Below are 20107 nucleotides of genomic sequence, written 5' to 3'. Positions count from 1 at the left end.
ACACACACACACACACACACACACACACACACACACACACACACACAGTGTGAGAGCTGGTGCAGGGCATAGGAAAGCTAAAAGGGCCCAGGTTTCTACTCTTCCCATATTGCATGATCATTCCAAGGCAAACTGAAGTCCTTTCCTGTTCTTTCTGTCCCAGCATTCCGTCTTAAGGAGGTATCTGAGACACAATGTAAGATGTAAGTAGACACTCTAGGGAAACATTCCTTCCTGCAGATCAGCCCAGTGTTACCTCTAATTTTATGAGAATTCTAGACATGTGCTTTACTTTTACATTTTTATGTTTTGGACTTTTGAGACAGGGTCTCATCATGTAATTTTCCACCTGTGATATTCCTGTCTCAGCCTCCCAAGTTCTGGGATTATAGGTACGAACCACCAGGCAGCCTTGCTTTTGAAAGTTTACTTATTAGGAAAATTCAGGCATCTACAATGGAAAGCAGGCAGTAGAACAGACCTCATATTCCTTGCCCATCACCAGCTCAGCTTTTATTGCAGCCATTCTTGTTTCCTCTGAGCTCTTCCTAGTCATCCTGAGTTATTTCCTGAATAGCATTTGCATAGGGTGTGTTTCTATAAGATGTGATTTTTTTTTTTTAACGTGGAGATTTAAAATAAAATCTTCTTTCTCTGAGTCTTGCTATATTGCCCAGCATGATCTCCAATTCCTGGGCTTAAATGATTTCACTCAGCTCAACCTTCCTAGTAACTGGGGTTATTTGTATTGGCTATTACACCTACACAAGACACGGGCTTCTAAAAACCGTTTTAAAGTGGAAGTCATCACAGTATCATGATACCTGTAGGATATTAAACATTCCTCAGTATCATAAAATATCTACTCATTGTTCACGTTAGCCCAGTTACCTTAGAAGACTTTTGTATGATTTACTGAAAGTGAGATTCAAATAAGTGCTGCTCATTGTAATTGCTGAGTGTCTTAAGGAATTTTTGTCTCTCAATCCAATTTTTTTTTTTTTTACATTTTTCTTTGTTTATTGTTGCTGTTGAAGAATCCAACTTTTTCCGAAAGGGTTTTCTAGGTTGCTGGTTTTGCTGATGGTATTCCACTACAGGCTTTTATTTCTTGTTGGTAGATAGTCAGTGTACTTAGGCTGCGCTGTGGAATAGGAGTCTAACTGATGGTCAAGGTATCAACCATTGGTGAGAAGGGTGCTGCAGGATTAGTACGTCAGCAGTGGATAATAGGAGACAGGAAGTAAGCATTTATTCACTGCCCACTGTCTGCAGCCACAGTGCTAAGTTTCTTCCACAACCTCTTTTATAAACCTGTGTGCAATGCTGTGTATAGGGACTGTCTCTGTTTCCAATGACGCTGTATTGGGATTAGTCAATAGAGTCAGGATAGAGAGCAGGATTTCCGTGTCTCTACAGCATGTCTGTCTCATGCCCTGGTGCACATGGGACTTCGAGACTGAGCAGACCTTGGAAAAGAATGCAGTAACACAAACCTCACCGAGCTGATAGTTTGACAGGCCCCAGACTGGGGATGGAGGGATGCAGAAGGAGCTTGGAGAGCCCCAGCCTGAGTCTCCCAGCCAGTTCCACTCTTGTAGCCGTGCAGGATGTAGATAGGTCTTGCCAGACCTTTGAGTTGTCAGAAGCCGCCAGACATCTGTCTTGATGTTAACTGCAAGTTCACAATTCTGGAGGGCAACACTTCAGCCCAAACCAGCCAGTCTGCAGGCTCACATCACCCTGCTGGGAAGCATGCTAGCTGTAGGCTGGCTCGGAAGACCCAGCAGTTAACTGTGGGTGTTCTCAGAGGCACTAATTAAGCTCTGGAAAGTCTTCTCTAGCTCCTACCACAAACTGGGAAGAGTTCATGACCCCTCATCAGCTCCAAGAGAAGGGCCAGGCTGAGATTTGAGGTGATGTGGGCTCAGGGGCTGCTGTTGCACTGTGTAGTTAGTGTCTGGAATGTTCCCCTACTCCCCTTGTTGAATGAAGATTTGGTTCCCAGCCTGTGGCCCTACTGAGAGACAGTAGATTTGGGTGGGCCTAGTGGGGAATTGTGAGTCACTGGGAGTATGTGTCCCATGGGCAACAGCTCCTTGCTCTCTCTTCTTCAATTTCAATTAGAAAGTAAGCAATGCTGCCTGCCATAAGCCCAGTCATGGGCCCAGAAGCAGAGGGGTCTGTAGACCATGAGCTAGAGCCTCCCTACTGGGAAATGGTTAGCCAGAATGGCTCCTGTATTATTGTAAGTTGATCTGTTTGTTCAGGGTTGGAGAGCTAACACACCTAGTCAATACTTTCTAGGGTCTTCTTTGGCAGTCCCTCAATCAAAGCCACGGCTACTAGGATTGGGTACCCCCTGGCTCTGAAGTTTTATGCTCTAGTCTCCTGGACTCCAAAGGAATATATAAAATCTGTCTTCTCTTAGTCAAATCTTGCTGAGTCTGAAGTAATTCACATCCCATCTTTTAGGTAACTTTTCCCTCAAGTACTTCACTATTCCTTCTTATTTCAACAGCAAAGCTATGGTAGAAGACTCAATTTATTTTTTATTAATTACAGTTTATTCACTTTGTATCCCAGCTGTAGTCCCCTCCTTCATCCCCTCCCAATCTCACCCTCCCTCCCTCTTCTCCTCCATGCCCCTCCCCAAGTCCACTGATAGAGGAGGTCCTCCTCCCCTTCCATCTGACCTGAGCCTATCCGGTCTCATCAGGACTGGCGGCATCAGGACTGGGCTGGTAAGGCTGCTCACCCCTCAGGGGTGTGATCAAAGAGCCAGCCCCTGAGTTCATGTCAGAGACAGTCCCTGTTCCCCTTACTAGGAAGTCCACTTGGACATTTAGCTGCCACAGACTACATCTGTGCAGGGGTTCTCTAGGTTATCTTCATGCATGGTCCTTGGTTGGAGTATCAGTCCAGAAAAGACCCCTGTGGTCAGATTTTTTTGGTTCTGTTGCTCTCCTTTTGGAACTCCTGTCCCCTCCAGGTCTTTCTGTCTCCCCCTTCTTTCATAAGATTCTCTGCACTCTGCCCAAAGTTTGGAAATGAGTCTCAGCATCTGTTTTGATATCCTGCTGGGTGGAGTTTTTCAGAGGCCCTTTGTAGTAGGCTCCTGTCCTGTTCCCTCTTTCCTCCCTCTTCCAATGTCTGTCCCATTTGCCTTTCTGAATGAGGATTGATCATCTTATCCAGGGTCCTTCTTATTGCTTAGCTTCTTTAGGTGTACAGATTTTAGTATGTTTATCCTATATTGTATGTCTAATACCCACTTATAAGTTCAATTTATTTATTAATGAGTATTATTTGTCCTATTTTCAATTTAGCAGGAATGTCAGTAATTTTAAAGATGGATTTGTCACCCAATAATATCATTCCTTCGCTTCTCTGGAAAGTACCATTTCATAGAGTTTGAATTCCAAGTTCCTCGGTGGGTGGGGAATAGGGAAGACCTGATGGCTTTCCTTCCTTGTATGAGGAAAGGCAGTTTGCAGAGATAAATGCACGGCAGCTAATAGCTATAGGTCCTACAGACAGCCATTCTCTTCCTCTCCAGTAACTTAAGGCTTTCTTATTATTGGCTGAGGTGACTGATGAGGGTCACTCTAGCTTGGTGGAGATAAAGGGCCAGGGCAGTTTGTCGGCCATACAAAGAGCCCCCTGCCCAGGCTCAGACATTCATGTTTTCAATAACTCCTCCCTAAACTTTAGAACAAAGCCCTTTTCTCCCATGCAGCTTCCCCCCTCCTTGTCTAGACATTCAGCAATGGTTTCCTAGTTACAGGAGTACAAATTCCAGTTGCTCAAGCCTCCAAGCCAGCCTCCTGCCACCCGGCAGAGGCTGGTAGAGGCAGCAGTACTGAATGAGCACCAGGAGAGCTTTATCCTCAAGAGGAAGTCATGAATCCTGAGGAGATCTCATGGGGGTTAGGGGCTCTGCCTAGGGATTCTTTGCTTAGCAATGGCAACATATCTGAAGTTGTACTGGGGATGGAAAGAGCACCGTATGCAGACATTTAGCTTTAAGTTTTTAATTGTGGTAAAATAGACCTACAGTGATCATTTCAGTCATTTCTAATCGTGTAGATTCGTAGCATTAAGTAACCAATACCCATGACTTCTTCCATCTCGTAAATGTAAATGCTTTTATTCCTCCTTCGCTCAAGCTTTGCAATACCCATTCTGTTTGCTGTTTCTAGGTGTCTGGCTGTTCTAGTTCCTGGGTCGAACTGAAATCATAAGGTACAGTTTGGTCATACCACATCTGATATTGGGTTTGAATGTGAAATTTCCCATATGCACTCATGCTTGAATGCTTGTTCCCCAACTAGAGGGCAGGCCTTAAGGTGGAACAAAGCTGGAGGAAGTGAGTCACTGGAAACGGGCTGTACTTACTGTCTGCTCTGTTTCCCCATGGAGAACCCAGTATGACCAGCAGTCTCCTTTTCCTGTCAGCATACTTTTCCCTCCATGATGGTCTGTACTCCCTTGAACTGTGAGCCAAAATAAATTCTTTCCCCCCCTTAAGTTGCCTCTTGTCATGTCTAAGTCACCTAATGAGAAAAGCAACTAATATATCCAAGAATGCAACTTTTCATATCTGACATGACTCCAAGAATAGAAAACTTCACATGTGACCTTACATGATGGATCAATCAAGAGAGTACATAAAGAGTGTATAATATTCCAGTCAGGCTGTGTGTGTAAGGTGTATAGGAAATGTCATACAGTTTGTGTTTTAGGTTGGGGCCCTTACCCAAAATATTCCATCATGTGTTCATATCCAGAAATATGAAAATAATCTGAAGTCTGAAACCTTGGGCAAAGCAACACTCACATGTATGTGTATTTTTCTGATTACCTTATTCATTAGCATACTGTTGGCTGCTGAATTTTAAATTGATTTTAAAATATAGTTTCTCGGTTTCACTAAACACATTTCAAGCACTCATTAGCCACACCTGGCTAGCCACTGCTGATGGCCCAAGCAGAGACTTCCAACTGATCAGAAAGCAATTAAGTGGGCAAGGAGCTTCTGGCTAACACTGATAACTGACTGGGAGTTGAAGAAAACATACCGGATATTTTTTCACACTGTGCCAGCCAAGAAATAATCAGACTTCTTTTTTCTACCTGCCACAAGGCATTTGCATGTTCCTGAATGGTCTACTTATCCCAGCTTCCTGTCTTTTAATGCCCTCTCCTCCAGTGCGTGGCCATCAAGTAATTAATTGAGGAATTTTGCTTAGAGAACCTAGAGAGCACAAATGCACTTTCCAATGTTCCCAACGTGGACCTGGGAGATGCCTGTTAGCATCGCCATTGATGGGGGCTAAATTGGAGTGTTTCATTAATTAGAACTGAATTGCTAACCTGGCAAGAATCCTAATTAGCTTTTGCCACAAAGCAGCTGTATTCAGCAGGCCTACCCCTCGGCCTGCTGCTTTTAAGGCTGTTTCTCCTTGAGACCCACAGTGAACATGGAATGCTGTGTCAATCCAGGATCCACACACATGTGTCTGTGCAGATCTATCCACCCAGCTTTGAACTGCCTATACCAGCACTGCCCCTTTTGCTGTGAGATGCACACATTCCATTCTGTGACCCACAAGAGGACCACAGCATAGGGTTTGGAAAGTGCTGTGTTGGTGGCACTGATCTGATCACAGTGAGTCTCTCCCGGTCCCCTCACGAATGCACACATTTGTTTTTTGAGATTATAATATAATTACATTTCTCCTTTCCCCTTTCTTCTTCCAACCCTTCCCATATAATCTGCTCCCCTTCCCTCCTCACCCCCTCCCATCTTCAAATGCATGGCCTCTGTTTTCACTAATCATCATTGCGTGCGTATATGTTATTGTATATACATATACATTCCTAAATATAAGCTGTGGAGTCCATATTACGTTACTTGTATGTGTGTTCTCGGGGCTGGCCCTTTGGCACTGGATAACCAGTCAGTGCACTCTTCCTTGAAGGACCACTGCTCCTGCTCCCAGCATTCCTCAGTTGCTAGTTTTTTTATGTAGAGTTGAGGCCTCATGGGCTTTTTCCTGCACACCTAGTGCTTCTTCATGGGCTAGAAAACCATGCCTTCTCAGGGTAGAAGTTTGAAAGAAAAAAAAAAAAGATGAAGGCATCAAAATCTCTTATGAGCCAGAGAGGAAGTAAACAAGAAACTCCAGGTTAAAATGAAGTCGTCTTCCTGGTGGATTCTACCTTAGCACCATGATACTCACAGCATGATAAAAGCATATCCACTCAGAGTGTCTGTTTTAGTGCCCGATCCAGAGCCCCTGTAGCCAGGCCAGTGAATGCTTGCTGCCATGTTCTCCAGTCTCTAGAAGCATCCTGCTTTCCTTCACTAATTTTAGGGTTTTCGTTGTTGTTGTTCTGTTTGTCTGTTGGTTTTGAGACAGTATTTGCTTTGTCTCCCTATTTGGTCCTGGCTGGCTTGGCTTTTGATGGGTAGACTGTGCTGGCATCAACTCCCAAGGCTCCTCCTTCCTTCAGAGTGCTGATGTGAAAGGGGTCTGCCACCGTGCCCTGCAACTGGTGACTAGTTCAGTTTTGGTGGCTGATTGCACATTTAGTCACTGGGCTAAATGGGAGCGTTCCCAAAGTACTTTGGGATTAGCGGTAACCTCAATGTGGAAATCTTTATCTCTAGATTTCTTTGGAGAACAGTATAGCCGCTCCACCCAGTAGAGTCCTTAGACATCACATATGACAGCTAAAATGTAAATTGTTAAGCTTTTTTTTTTTTTTTTTAATAAAGCTGACAATTCAGCTTTGTGGCCAAACTGGATGAACTCCAGGAGCTGTGTACTGGTGTACTAGTGGTCACCGTGCTAGAGTGAGGAGACATGGCCTTTCTATCATCAGCTGGTCCAGGGGTCTTGCCGAGGAAGCCCTGAGGCTAGTAGATGGGACTCAGGCAAATTAAGTTGACGCTTAGCTCAGCTGATGGTTGTGAGGTAGTTTACTAGTTCTAACTCTTCACACACACATATATGCATGCATGCGTGCACACACACACACACACACACACACACACTGGAGTAGGGAAAGGAGAGAGAGAGAGAGAGAGAGAGAGAGAGAGAGGTATTGGTTGATTGATTCCACTACCTTCTAGCATTCCTGGTAATCCACAAACCCAATGAAAAAGCCAGCACACCCCACCCCACCTCGCCCCCATCCCCAATCCCTGCTTTCCTGGGCTTCTGTTGTCTGTTCCCTCTTCATGGTCACCTGATCCAATGAGCCAGCTGACTTGCTGAGCAAGCAGAAGCCTTGGCTGACTAGGTGCTTGCTAAGAACCCCTTGGGTTTTGTGTATTCTGTAAGTACCTCTTATAAATGAAAGACTTGTGCTTGGCGTAGCCTGGGCATAGAACTAATAAAGCAGTTTCTAAACATGGCTGACTCTAAGACTTGCTAGCTTCTGTAGGTGTGACTGGCTTGCTCGGAGGAAGTCTCACATGATGCCCTATTTTAAGGCCAACCCCCAAGGTATCTTTACTTACACACTCTCTAACATTTATAAACTACGTCTTCTAGGTTGTTTAATTTAACACTTATAAGCAGAAGCATGTGAGTGGAGACAAAACATTTGCAGAAGAGTAACCCAGGCTTAGGAAGGTAGAGGGGCTTGCCTATGGTCACACAGCTGGTGGCTGGCATAGCTGAGCTTTGTGTCTCAGTCTAGAGCAATGGTTTCCAATCTTTCCAATGCTGCGATCCTGTAATATAGTTGCTCATGTTGTGGTGACTCCCAGCCATAAAATTATTTTTGGTTGCTACTTCATAACTATAATTTTGCTACTGTTATGAATTGTAATATAAACATTGGTGTTTCCTGTTGGTTTTAGGTGATCCTCTTTTGGTCAACCCCCAAAGGAGTCACAACCCACAGGTTGAGAACCACACTGCTGTAGTTTTTTTTGTTTTTGTTTTTTTGTTTTTTTTGGGTTTTTTTAGGATGCTGATTTACTTCTGTTGAATACTGGACTCATAAAATAAAATGTGTTTAATTGGGTAACTGATGACACAGATGGAAAGTGGGCTCAGCAAATGTCTTTAATGCCGGAGTTGGAGAAGGGACCACTGTAGTTGGGTCCCACCCTCAGCATCAGGGGCTTTTTTTAAGTAGGTGAAGATATGCATTTACAAGCAACAAATGTATGTTCTAGAGCAAACTGAATGTGTTACTGCTTATGGATGCTGAGTAACTATCCAAGTCCATTCTAGAACTCTCACTGAAAGAAAGCATCTTTGAATCAGATCTGGACATGCAAAAAGACTAAGAGAAAGGGCTCGAAGGCCAGGTGCTGAGGCATGATGGCAAAGGATGCAGTTGTAGACAGAAACTTCAGTTAGTAGAATGTTAGAAAACAAGAAAGGGACACTTGTTTATTGAAAATCTATTCTGCATGTAACGCTGTGTGGATCTGGGTTTGCAGTGGTGTGTGAAAAGGAATAGAGCCTTACTTTCATTTTGTGTGGTCTATGGCGGGAGAGACTATGGATTGTTTATAATGAGATGATTACAGAGGTATTTCAGATTGTGGTTGTTACTTCAAAAGCAAAGAGCAGTGTAGGCTTAGATTTTTTTTCAAGCACCTGTTTTATTTAAGGTTCTTAAACACCTTTAACTCCCTTCCAACACCTCCACTGTAGAGAGGAGATTAGTAGGGAAAGGGGCTGTAGACCGATTTTAACTACTTCCTGCTATTAGGGTCCATGGGTAGGGTATTACCAAACTCAGGTTACCAGCAGTCCAGTCAAACAGCAAAGCTGCAACGGCAATACAAGTTATCAGAAGTGGAACGATTCAGTAGAAATGGTTAAACTCCACCCAAACTACACAACTCTGCCAAAGCAGCAAAACTCCGCCAAAACAGCATGAGCCATTCTCTGGATTGTTTCTCTCTGCACAGACCAGTGAAGGCTGGAACTGTTGGAAAGCGTGGTAATGCAAAAGCATAGAAATGAATAAAGCGTTGTCCCACTGTCTGTGGGCTTCTATTTAACCCTTCTCAGAGTCCACACAAGGAAATTTTGCGGCTCACAAAACCACGTCCCTCGCATGAGGTAGCTTTCAGCTGACCAGCAGCACACACCCTCTCACGGGGGCTGTTTTCCGAAGGGGAAAAACATTCCCACATCCCACACTTAGGACCAAAACAAAAGACGTATTCACATGACACAACTGAGTTTCCAAAGAAATAAAAAACTTCCACTTTAGAGCAGGCTTTGTGAGCGGTGAAACATGGACCACACAGGTGAGAATAGTGTTTGAACATGGCTGGAAGCTGTGGAGTTATTCAGCCATGCAGGGAGCAGGGAAAGAGGAGGAGTGGAGGGGGAGGAGGGCGAAGGCCCTGGGATGTTGGAGAACTGGAAAGGGGTCTGAGGGCTGCTGAGAATGGAGGAGTGAGTATGGTGAGGTGAAACTGAGGCAGGGGGACACAGGCTGATTAGTCTTTGTTTACCAGGTCTTTGTTTTAAGAGCTGTCACAGATGTGCAAGGTATTTAATGCAAAGATTTCATTATTGAATGCGTTCTTTTTTTTTTGAAGTTGCTTTGGCAGCACTGTGGTGAATGTTTTGAAGCAAGAAACAGGTTTTTCAGAAGTTCCTGAGGGGCTCCCATGTGATCCTGACTAGAAATGACGGTACAGAATGGCACAGTTGGAATGAAAGGGAATGGCTCATTCCCAGAGCGATGTAGGAGATGGTGAAGCAGGCTTCTGAGTCGTTGGTGCTTTAATAGGATGGATAGTGGAGCTGGCTCCAAGATCTGGAACCTTGAGAAGAGACCGAGTTTGAGAAAGATTAGCCTTGCACATCAGAGAGATAGCAGGATAGAGGGGTTGGAAATTCAAGTTGAGAACTGAGCTGGGCTTAGTTGTCAAAGTTATTGGTGCAAGAAATCTCTGGACATGTATGAATCTCATCCTTACCCAGGGGGAAGATGACAAGCTATCCCAGGAGCCAACAGAGAGGTGGAGGAACACCCAAAGTACTGGCATATTCTACCACTGAGTCAGAGTAAAAACTGCTCTAACAGAGCTGTCATTCCTTTCATATCTATAAACCATTTTCCTCATAATGCCCAAATCTGTTCAGTGGTGGCCACCATGCATCTCTGGTCCAAGGCACTTCTGCAAGGCACAATCAGCTCACTGCATCATTGCTGGTTCTATATGTGTGGGTTCAGATAACTGGAGGTCAAAAATAGAGTATGAGGGAATTACATCTGAATTAAACACACACAGGCTATTTCACCTTATTATTCCACAAACAATATAGTATATGGATTATTTATATAGCATTTACACTGTGCTAGGCATTCTAAACAATTTAGAGATGACTTAAATTCTACAGGAAATATGTGTAGGTTGTAAGCAAATACTGTACCCTTTTATATGAGAGACCTGGGTGTCTCTGTAGGGTCCTGGCATCAAACTCCTGTGACTGCCAAGGGATAACTGTATATAATTTATTGATGTGACAGGTTGCACAGTATGTGCTGTGTGTGTGTGTGTGTGTGTGTGTGTGTGTGTGTGTGTGCGCGTCCCCACGCTCACGCTCAGTATGATGGCAGGAACAATGACCTCTTTTCCTTTCTCCAACATCACTGCCCTTTCTGGCTGCCACTATGGCCTGCTGCCAACTTGAGTTTACTCAGTCCCATGGAGGACTAAGCATGTGTGGTCTCTGAAGCTGTGCCGTTCTACTCCAGACTCCCCAGACTGATGCCAGACAGGATCCCGTTCTGAGTTAACTGCCAGCAGTTCAGTAGTTAGCTTGCATTAGCTGCCGGTGCGCTACTCAAGCGCCGGCAGTTGCAGTGTTCCTTGTCCAGCCTGCTGCCACAACTCTCACTGCTCGTCTCATTGCAGGATGTCTGGCGCTCCTCCAAGTTACTGTTTTGTGGCTTTGCCACCTCGAGCGAAGGATGGTCTGGTGGTGTTTGGGAAAAATTCGGCACGGCCCAGAGATGAAGTACAGGAAGTTGTCTATTTCCCGGCTGTCGACCACGGAGCTGACAGCAAAGTTGAGGTAGGTGGTAAGGTATGGGTTCCTCTGCTTCTCCAAGTGTCTTCTAGAATCTTCCGGCCTTGCCTGTAACCACTGACTTCTCTGGAGGCCTGCTTACCTTTCAGATGGTCCTGTCATTTCTGTTAAATCTGCTTTTCATGCAGATGTGTTCTGAGCCTTAACAACAACAGCACATGTGGACTTCTGTGTTCCCTATAGTCCTTGTTTTATGGTTAAGGAAAGTACTTACATAATTCCGAAGACAAATCTGTAAAATAAGGTAGATGCTTAGGAATCTCACTTGCCTCCTTAACTGGGTTCTTTCCTCTCTCTGTGTAACCTCATTTTGGAAGTGTTTTGTTTTGCGTTTGTTTGTTTAGCCTTCCTCAGTGGTTTAAAAGAGAAATATCCCCCCTTCATATATGAACAGCTGGTCACCAGTTAGCCGTGCTGTTTTGAAAGGTTTGGAACCTTTCGGAGAGGCAGCCTTGCTGGAGGAAGTATGTCACTGGGTGGGTGGGGGTTGGTGTTTACAGCCTTGCCTTCCTTCTGGTTCACTCCCTTTGCTTCCTACGTGAGACTGAGATGTCTCTCAGCTTCCCGTTCTAGCCATCTGCTACCTTGCCTCACCTGCCATTTGGGACATCTACTCCTCTGGAACTACGACCAGAAATAAGCTCTTTAAGTTGTCATGTGTGTAAAAAAATCCCACACTCTGCATGCTCCTCCTAGACCCTTTCCTGGTGGATTAACAGTAGCTTTCTGTGTACACTCCCCTCCCCCCTTTTTCTAATACAGAGCCTTGCTACAGAGCCACGCTGGCCTTGAACTCAGTTTTCTTGCCTCCACCCCCAAATGCTGGGATTATGGAATTACATGTGTACACCATGAGGCTGGTCTGCTTTTCTCTTCTTTGCCCCCCTCCTACCTCCAACAAAATTCATATTGTGGTATATTAGTTACTTTTCTGTTGTCATAAAACACCATGACCAAACCAACTTACCAAAGAAAAGGTTTGTTGTTTTTTTTTTTTTTTTTTTTGGGGGGGGGGGCGGTTATGATTCCAGAGGGGTAAGAGTTTATCATCACCACAGTGGGAAATCCTGACAGCAGGCAGGCATGGCATGGCAGCTGGGAGCGGCAAGCTGACAGTCACATCTCCAAATGCAAGCAGGAAGCAAAGAGCACACTGGGAGTTGCACATGGCTTTGAACACCCCAAAGTCCACCCTTAGTGACAAATGACATATTCCCTTTAGTAAGGCCCTGTGTTCTAAACTTACCCAAACAGTGCCACTGGCTAGGGACCTAGATTAAAACATCTGAGCCTATGGAGACATTCTCATAGAAACCAACACAACGTGGAAGTCAGAAGATCCAGTACACACTCCATAGACTTCTTCATTGTGTAATATCCCAGTCCGTGGCTATGCCAGCGGCCTCACATTGCTGCTGGACATTGGGATTGTTTTCTAGTTCTTTGCTGCTCCCAGCAGTGCTGGATGAATAGTAGCCTTTTAAAAAGTTCTATCACAGTGTCTTGTCTTTTGTATTTCTGTCACGCTAAAGATTGTTCATCGTTTTCTATTTTGGATGCTTTAAAATTTTATTTTTATTAGTATTTGTTTGGGATCCATGACTAGGAATGAGATTCACAAGCTAAATAAACATAATTTTGGTAAATATAGACATATTTCTTCCCATTGGTGGTTTACTATTTTGTATGCCCATATTTTGTCATGGATTCTTTTGTGATTCCAGGTTCCTATTATGGCCTCCAAGTAGGGTTCTTTCATTCGTATTGCTGTTGTTGTTGTTGTTGTAGAGTTTTTTATTTGTTTGTTTGGTTGGTTTGGTTTATTTATTTATTTATTTATTTATTTATTTATTTATTTATTTATTTTTTGAGATAGGGTTTCCTTGTGTAACCTTGGCTGTTCTAGACTCACTTTGTAGACCAGGCTAGCCTCTAACTCATAGAGATCTGCCTGCCTCTGCCTCCCCAAGTGCTAGGTTTATAGGCATTTACCACCACGCCAGGCAGGTCCTATGATTCTTGTATCTCTGGTTATTTTCGCATCTGATTGTGTTGGCTTCTGTCTTGAATGCAGTGGAGATAATGGATGTCTTTACAACTGAGCCTGATGGAGCAGGGGTGCCTGGAGTGGGGATTGGGACAGGTGTAGATTTATTACGCTAAACTCTCTGCATAAACTCCTATTTAAATGTCTTACAAATAGCTCAGAGGTTTGTGTAAAATTCTGTTGAAGATCCTTTTTACCAGTTGTGGGAAGAGTTGCCTAATTCTTCTCTTTCTATTTCTTTGGCAAATTGAGCCATGCTTGCAATCACGGGTTATGCTTCTTAGTTATGCTATATTTATTTGTGTGTTTACATGGTAGTTGTTAAATGACTGAGAATTTGTAGAGAAAAACTGAACTAGTAAGTGAACATGCTCTTTCTACATCTATACTCTAGTATTTTATGGTGAAAAACTAAAAGGTTTTCTCACAGCCTGCTTGATTTTAGAGGTGCAGCTACCAATGCGTCCAGTGTTTTCTTTTCTGAACAACTGCTACTGTTTCAATCTTTTAAGTACATATTAGCACCAACAGGCCACAGATGCTGATGAGAAGGCAGAGTTGGGTGTGGCCTGGGGTACCCCTCTGTTCACAGGAGGGTGGGAGACTGTGACCCACAGGGTTTGCAACAGGACCACTGGCCTCTTGAGTTGAGCCACTAACTAGTCCGCACCTTGGATCTTGAGTGGGACTCTCATGCAAGTGAAGTATGGCTTTCTGCGGTGAGCCTGTCAGATTTCAGATTTTCTCAACGAGTGGCTATCAGTGTCATCTGGGCATGAATGTTTTTCTTTTCCAGGGACAGGGCAGACTGCATGGATGACACCTGCTGGCTTGCCTTGTTGTTGCCCTCTCATGTCTGTGTTGTAGAAAAAAAAAAAAAAAGAATGCTGGGCTATGTAATGTTTATTATTAGCCCTAAGATTATCTTGGCAGTCTTATTTAATCCACTATGACAAATAATAAGACAGGGAGAGCTATTAGATTTTATAATTGCCTTATTTACCTTGGGCTGGGCAGATATTTCACCTATGCTGGTTCAATAACCTCACACATCCATCTCCCAGTCCCTTAATGCCATCCACCTTAATCCTCCTCGTCTGGTCTACCTTCCTTCCATAATCCCATGGTACTTGCTTGTATTCTTCCTCTGGGCCTTTCCATCCCATTATTGGAGTCCTCTCTCCTGGCCCACATGGTTTCTTCTCTACGCTAACCCATCATGGAGTCCCCCTTCCTCCTCTCTTCCCATCTGTCTTATCTGCCATGATTCTCTTGTCCTCTCCAAGCCTTAGCCACGCCTACCCCATTCTGCGCTGCCCAGGTATAGGCCATTTTAATCAACCAATCAGGTATGCCTTCAGCAGGCTTATAAAAAAAACAAGGATAGGTGTAACCAGATCTTGAGGACCAGTAACATGCATCAGACCAATCTCTAACATGTCTGCTCTCCTTAATATTTTTAACCTCTCCCCCATTCTGATCACAGAGACAGTCCCATGGTTTTTGCAGCGTGGATTTAAGTTTTCAAAGGCAGTGGTGCCAATTCCCACCCCACATGTACTTCCTTGGCCGTTTGGTCATGGTCACTGGCACAAGGTCTTAGTGCCTGAGTTGTCATTGGCCTTTGTGTCTCAGCCTGCTTTTCAGCCTTCCGCTTCCCCCTTAACTCCTTATAGTTATGTCAGTCTTTATTTTATTCTCATCACAAACACAGAATGACAACTCGTTTTATATACTTGCCGCCATGAACACTATCAGGAGACTTCCATAGTAGTACTCTTCACCACACAGACTTAAAACAAAACAAAAGACCTCTGAAAGTTGTTCATTAAGAAGCAAACAAACAAACATACAAACAAACAAAAACAGGGGTTGGAGAGATGATGGCTCAGTGTTTAAGAGCATCTGTTACTCTTGCAAAGGACCCAGGTTCGGTTCTCACCACCCACCACCAGCTGTAAACAGTTGTAAACTGGTGGTTCACAACTCTAACTCTGGTTCCAGGGAATCTGGCACCTTCTTTTGACCTCCATGGGCACCAGGTACACACATGGCACACAAGTACATGAAAGAAAAACACTCATGCACATAAAATAAAAAGACACCTGGAATTTATTTTTAATATTACCATTTAATGAAATCACCATCTCACTTGCCTTGTGATATTTCATATGGATCCTGAGGGTCGTAGAAAACTCACCAAGCATGTTAAAGTGGCCTCCTATCAGCTAGCCCACTCTTCCACATGGTTTTTCCTCCACCTTGTCCACGCCTCCCCCGCCTTCATCTTCCCATCAGTCATTCTCATTGACCTGTCACTTTGTTTGAGACACTAAGAATAAGAAATGAGGTTTCCAGTTGGGCCTGTGGCACATACCTGTGATCCCAGCACTCAGGGAAATAGAGGCAGGCGGATCTCTATGATTTCGAGGGCAGACTGGTCTACAAAGTGAGTCTCACACAGCCAAGGCTATACAGAGAAACCCTGTCTTAAAAATCATTCAATCAAACCACTTCCACCACCACCACCAAACCCCCAAATGAACTGAGGTTCTCCAGCACACACATCTCAGTTCTAAACTTCCACCCCATGCTTTTGTTTCAATGTGCAGCTAGAGGACTGAAATGTCCGAGTTTGATATTACTTAGTTTTTCCATGTGGATTCTCAGTGTATAACAACTTCTCTTAGGGCTAAAGAGTGGGATGGATAGGACTTTTTTTTTTCCTTTTGGTTATAAAGACTGTGCTAATCTCTATGTGATTCTAACTTTAGAGTATTCTAAAGTTAGAGTATTCTAACTTTAGGTGCTGCTGAAGCGAGCACCTACATTTATCCTTGAACACTCTTTGTGCTGTCTGGAATGTTGCAGTGCTGTGCATCCCATGAGTCACCTGCCTGTCTTAGGGCAAACCTGTGTAGCTCTTCTTGGATGGGGAGAGGAAGCAGAGGAACAGCTTCCTGGGTTATGTTGTGCTGTGTGTGTGTGTGTGTGTGTGTGTGTCTGTATGTATACATAAATGTCTGTGGACACACATTTATTCTTAAATAGCCAGATCTTCTATTTAGGAAAGCATTGGACCAACAGTAGAATACTGTTTCAGAAAAAAATAATAATGAGTTCATTTGTAAAGTTCATATTTATAGTTGGTGCCCGCAAGACTAAATATTAATAGTGAAGTTAGATTCGACATATCATATATCTTGAAAGAATCTAATACTGCTTGGTAATAAATCTCCATCTCCATTATTTCAGTGTTTGTTCCTTCTCTTGTTTTGTTTTTGAAGGTCTGTTTTCATTTATGCCCATTTTTTTTTCTACATGGAGTACTGTGCATGATGCAGCAGCCTCAATGAGGCTTTTTTTTAAACTTTTTTTAATTTTTTATTAATTGCACTTTATTCATTTTGTATTCCCCCATAAGCCCCTCAATGAGGCTATTTAATGTCCATGGTTTGGGATGAGCTTTTGGTAAATTGTTTGGTAAATTGTCTTCCTCCCCAGGGAAAACATTTGTGAGAAGAGCAGAAATACAAAGTTAATGATGGCTCAGTGGCATTGCTAGAAGGGTTGCTTAGGTGGAGACTATAATTTTTGTTGTGAGGAGTGTTGATGTGAGGACCACAGCTCTCATTCGAAAGAGAATAAGAGAATAAGAGTTTATTCTGAAGCTATTTTAAGTGGCCCTGACCTGGGAACACATATTTAGGTTACCCCAAATTCCATGTTCCAATGTGGAAGTGGTTTCGTGACATTTTATAGAACAAAGAAAGTCATAAATCAAGGCAAGTTTAAAATACGTTGGTGAGTATATCAGAGAGGTGGTTACGTCATGACGGGGGGAGATTTTCTATAGTCTCAGGAAGCTATCTGATAACATCCTTAACTTTTGGATTGGTGGAAGCTAGGGTTCTGCTAAACTAACAGATTGCAACAGGTTTCTATCATCACTCCATTAGTCGCAAGATGTTTGTTCTGACAAAGAGGCAGGCAAGGGATGGATGTTCTGGAGGGCTAGAACTAGCCCAAGATAAGGTAACCAGCCTCTGGACTTGCAACATCCCAACTGCTCCACAGTGCTGCAGTTGTAGTTTGTCTTTGCAGACACAGCTTCTTCCCAGGAATTCCCCTTTACAGGCTCCTGCTTGCGCGCATGTGTGCGTGTGCACGTGTCACGGCTTCAGGACGGTGGAACAGAGTTTCGCAGCCACTGGGCCCGCTAGACGCCATCCTTCCCATCTGTCTGTTCACCTTTTCTGCAGCTGTAACACCAAGGCCTGCTCTGAGTGGAAAGTGCAAAGCTCAAGGCTCTGAGGGCGTGGCTTTAGGGGAGGGCTTCCTTCTCGCAAGCCTGTCTTCCCAAACCCCCTCCCCAGACCAGGCCTCCACACTGACCATCCCCAGAGATCCTGCACAGTGTCACCGAAATGCCAGGCAGTTCTGACCCGCGGCAGAGGGTGATGCCCTCCGCCCTCATTTAGAACATCAAACGGCAGACGTGACCCTGGCCTAAAGCAAGCCCCTACGCTAAGCCTTGGCTCTTTCCCAGGAAGACCAGCCCAGCAGCCTTTTCTCTTCTGCCCTTGAAGTCTGGCTGACTCATCAGCTATCCCGAGAAGGTCCTCACTGGTGGTGGTAGGGCTGTGGTCCCCCTCTGAGTACAGTAGGAAAGATACAATGGCTGCATTTCACAAGCTGAAATGCCTATTGTGTGAGTCTCTGTTCGCCTTTCACTGCGCGAAGTCCAGAAATACTGCAGTCCGGACCGTGGGAGGCGTAGGTACCCTCGAAGAGGAACGTGCCTTTCAGTCCATCCAGCTCCACAAGACAGCACAGGGCATGCTCTGCGCAGTGATTGTGTCTGTCACTGTATGTGAGGTCTTTTGAAAGCCTGTGGTTTTGGGGTTTTTTCCCCCTCTCTCAGGTGTGTCGCTAAAGCCACCTGAAGGAATGAGAATTCAGGATAGGCAAGTGCTGGCAATGGAGAGTGTCTCTCCTGCTCAGGCACCTGAAGTCACACTCCCTGACAGACTGTTTTGTGGAGGGCAGGGTGGGAGGGGCTGAGGGGCTGTGGGACAGGGTACTCATCCCTTTCCTTAGCTCCTTCTAATGTGTGTGCACGTGTTAGTGTGTATGTGTGCAATGTGTCTGTGTGTGTGTGCATGTGTTCCAATTCTCTAGTGGAGGCCGGGAGTTGGTGTCTGGTGTTTCCCTCAATCATTTACGCTTAAGCTTTTGAGATAGGGATTCTCACTGCATATGGAGCCCACCAGTTTGGTCAGACTAACAGGCGTTCCCCTGTCTCTGTCTCACCAGTGTTGGTGTTATAGGTGTGCTCCATGACAGAGAACTCTTCCTGGGTTCCTGAAAACGAACTTGTGCTCGGGTGGCAAGCCCTGAACTTTCTGAGACATCTCCCTATCCTCTGTGGTTTGGGGGTTTTGTTGGTTGGTTTGTTTGTTTTGCTGTAAATTTAACTATGAATTTTGACTTGGGACTCTCACCTGTTTTTGCCACGGAAGATTTCAGGTGCTTCTTGGATCTGTATTCCTGGGGGAAGCCTCTGCAGCTCACTCTATGCTTCTTATTTCCCTTATTAATTATAGCACAGTTGCCAAGGTCCATGGATTTTATTTATGGAAATGACTTCTTCAGAGCCAGTGTTCTAGATGGCTGGCTAGAGCTAATCCCAGCTGGTGTAAATGGCCCTTGTTTTGTGAGATTTACTTTCCCACTGGCGCTGTGAATAACGGATCTGTGTGAGCTTGCTCAGCTCACTCCTCCCCAGCCCAGCCCCACCCTCAGAGGTGGTTGTGTTTAGCTGGGTTTAACTGACAAAGGAGCAGAAAAGGCTTGAATAGCTGTCACACAGGGCCCTTGTTAGGCCAGGGCTCTTGTGGCCTGTGACAAAGAGGCCTCCCAGGGACATGTGTTACAGGCTCCCTGAGGCTACCCTAAGGGGTGGATTTGGAGTGCTCTGGAGGAGACTGACTTGGCCCATCTGGCTACTTGGGGAATCCCTTCCTCCCTCACCATCTAAATTTGGCCTGAAAAAGTGTCAGGTTGGCTACATGGAGTTTAACGCCCACAAACACCATCTGGTCTTTCTGATTCAGTGTGGGACACATTTACCGTTTAGGCTTACTGAGCCCTTGTAGTTCTGTGCTGCCGTGTGGCACAGCAGTGTTACTGGACACACAATGAACATATAGTTTTCTATTCTCAGGTTCTTAATTTTGCATGGAATCTCTGCTGCCCGGACCATCTTAAGATTATTTCAGATGTTCCCTAGTTGGTAGAGTCTTTGGCCAACTACATGTATTCTCTCTTATACTCTCTGAGACCTTTGTAATCTATCCTTTCAAGCATCCATCCATCTATCTGCTGTTTGTCCATCTGTCTGTCCATCCGTCTGTCTGTCCATCCATCCATCCGTCCATCCATCCATCCGTCCATCCATCCATCCACAGGGCTGGAGAGATGGCTGAGAACTTAAGCACTTACTGCTCTAGTAGAGGACTTCAGTTCAGTTCCCAGCACCCACATACTGTTCTGCCCAGTTCACGAACCCCAAAAGACCAGGAATAACTAGACTCCGCTGTAAATACATGAAGTTCTTTTTATTGTAAATTACAAGCTGCAGCTTGGGCCCACACACACCCACCGCCGAAGCAGTGGGAACCGAGCATGCCGTGCCCAGGTTAGTTGGGTGATTTAAAGATTCTGGTCCATCCCAGCATGCCCAAGGCAGGGGCGATTCCTGCCTAGCAAGCATCTATTGGTTAAAATGCTACATTTTGAATTGATTGGCTATAGGAAGGTCCCCAGACCATAATGACCTGGTGTCCCTCCCTAGGGGGATGGGCCAGTTTCCTAGCAACTGTATCTCTAGTGGGTGGGGAAAGAATGCAGTAAGGCAGTCCTTCCCCTCAGGGCATTACTGGACTTCTCCACCCACCTAGTTCAGGCCTTA

At 44.7% G+C, this 20107-nt stretch overlaps 1 protein-coding gene across 2 annotated transcripts in view; it reads left to right on the top strand.

The window, feature by feature from the left end:
- Positions 1–20107, top strand: part of Scrn1 (secernin 1) — a 63938-nt gene that overhangs the window by 9118 nt on the left and 34713 nt on the right. The window contains exons 2-3 of one of the 2 annotated variants that reach the window (XM_055611878.1): positions 4203–4245; positions 10913–11072. In XM_055611878.1, the coding sequence (XP_055467853.1) occupies positions 10914–11072 (159 nt within the window). In that variant the 5' untranslated portion in view covers positions 4203–4245; position 10913. The remainder of the gene's footprint in view (positions 1–4202; positions 4246–10912; positions 11073–20107) is intronic. The other variant, XM_055611877.1, reaches the window with a different exon arrangement.

This window comes from Psammomys obesus, unplaced genomic scaffold, assembly GCF_907164565.1.
Source record: "Psammomys obesus unplaced genomic scaffold, mPsaObe1.curated_primary_1811, whole genome shotgun sequence".
Taxonomy (NCBI): Eukaryota; Metazoa; Chordata; class Mammalia; order Rodentia; family Muridae; genus Psammomys; species Psammomys obesus.
Note: the sequence above shows the minus strand (reverse complement) of the source record. Positions and strands in the feature narration are given on the sequence as shown.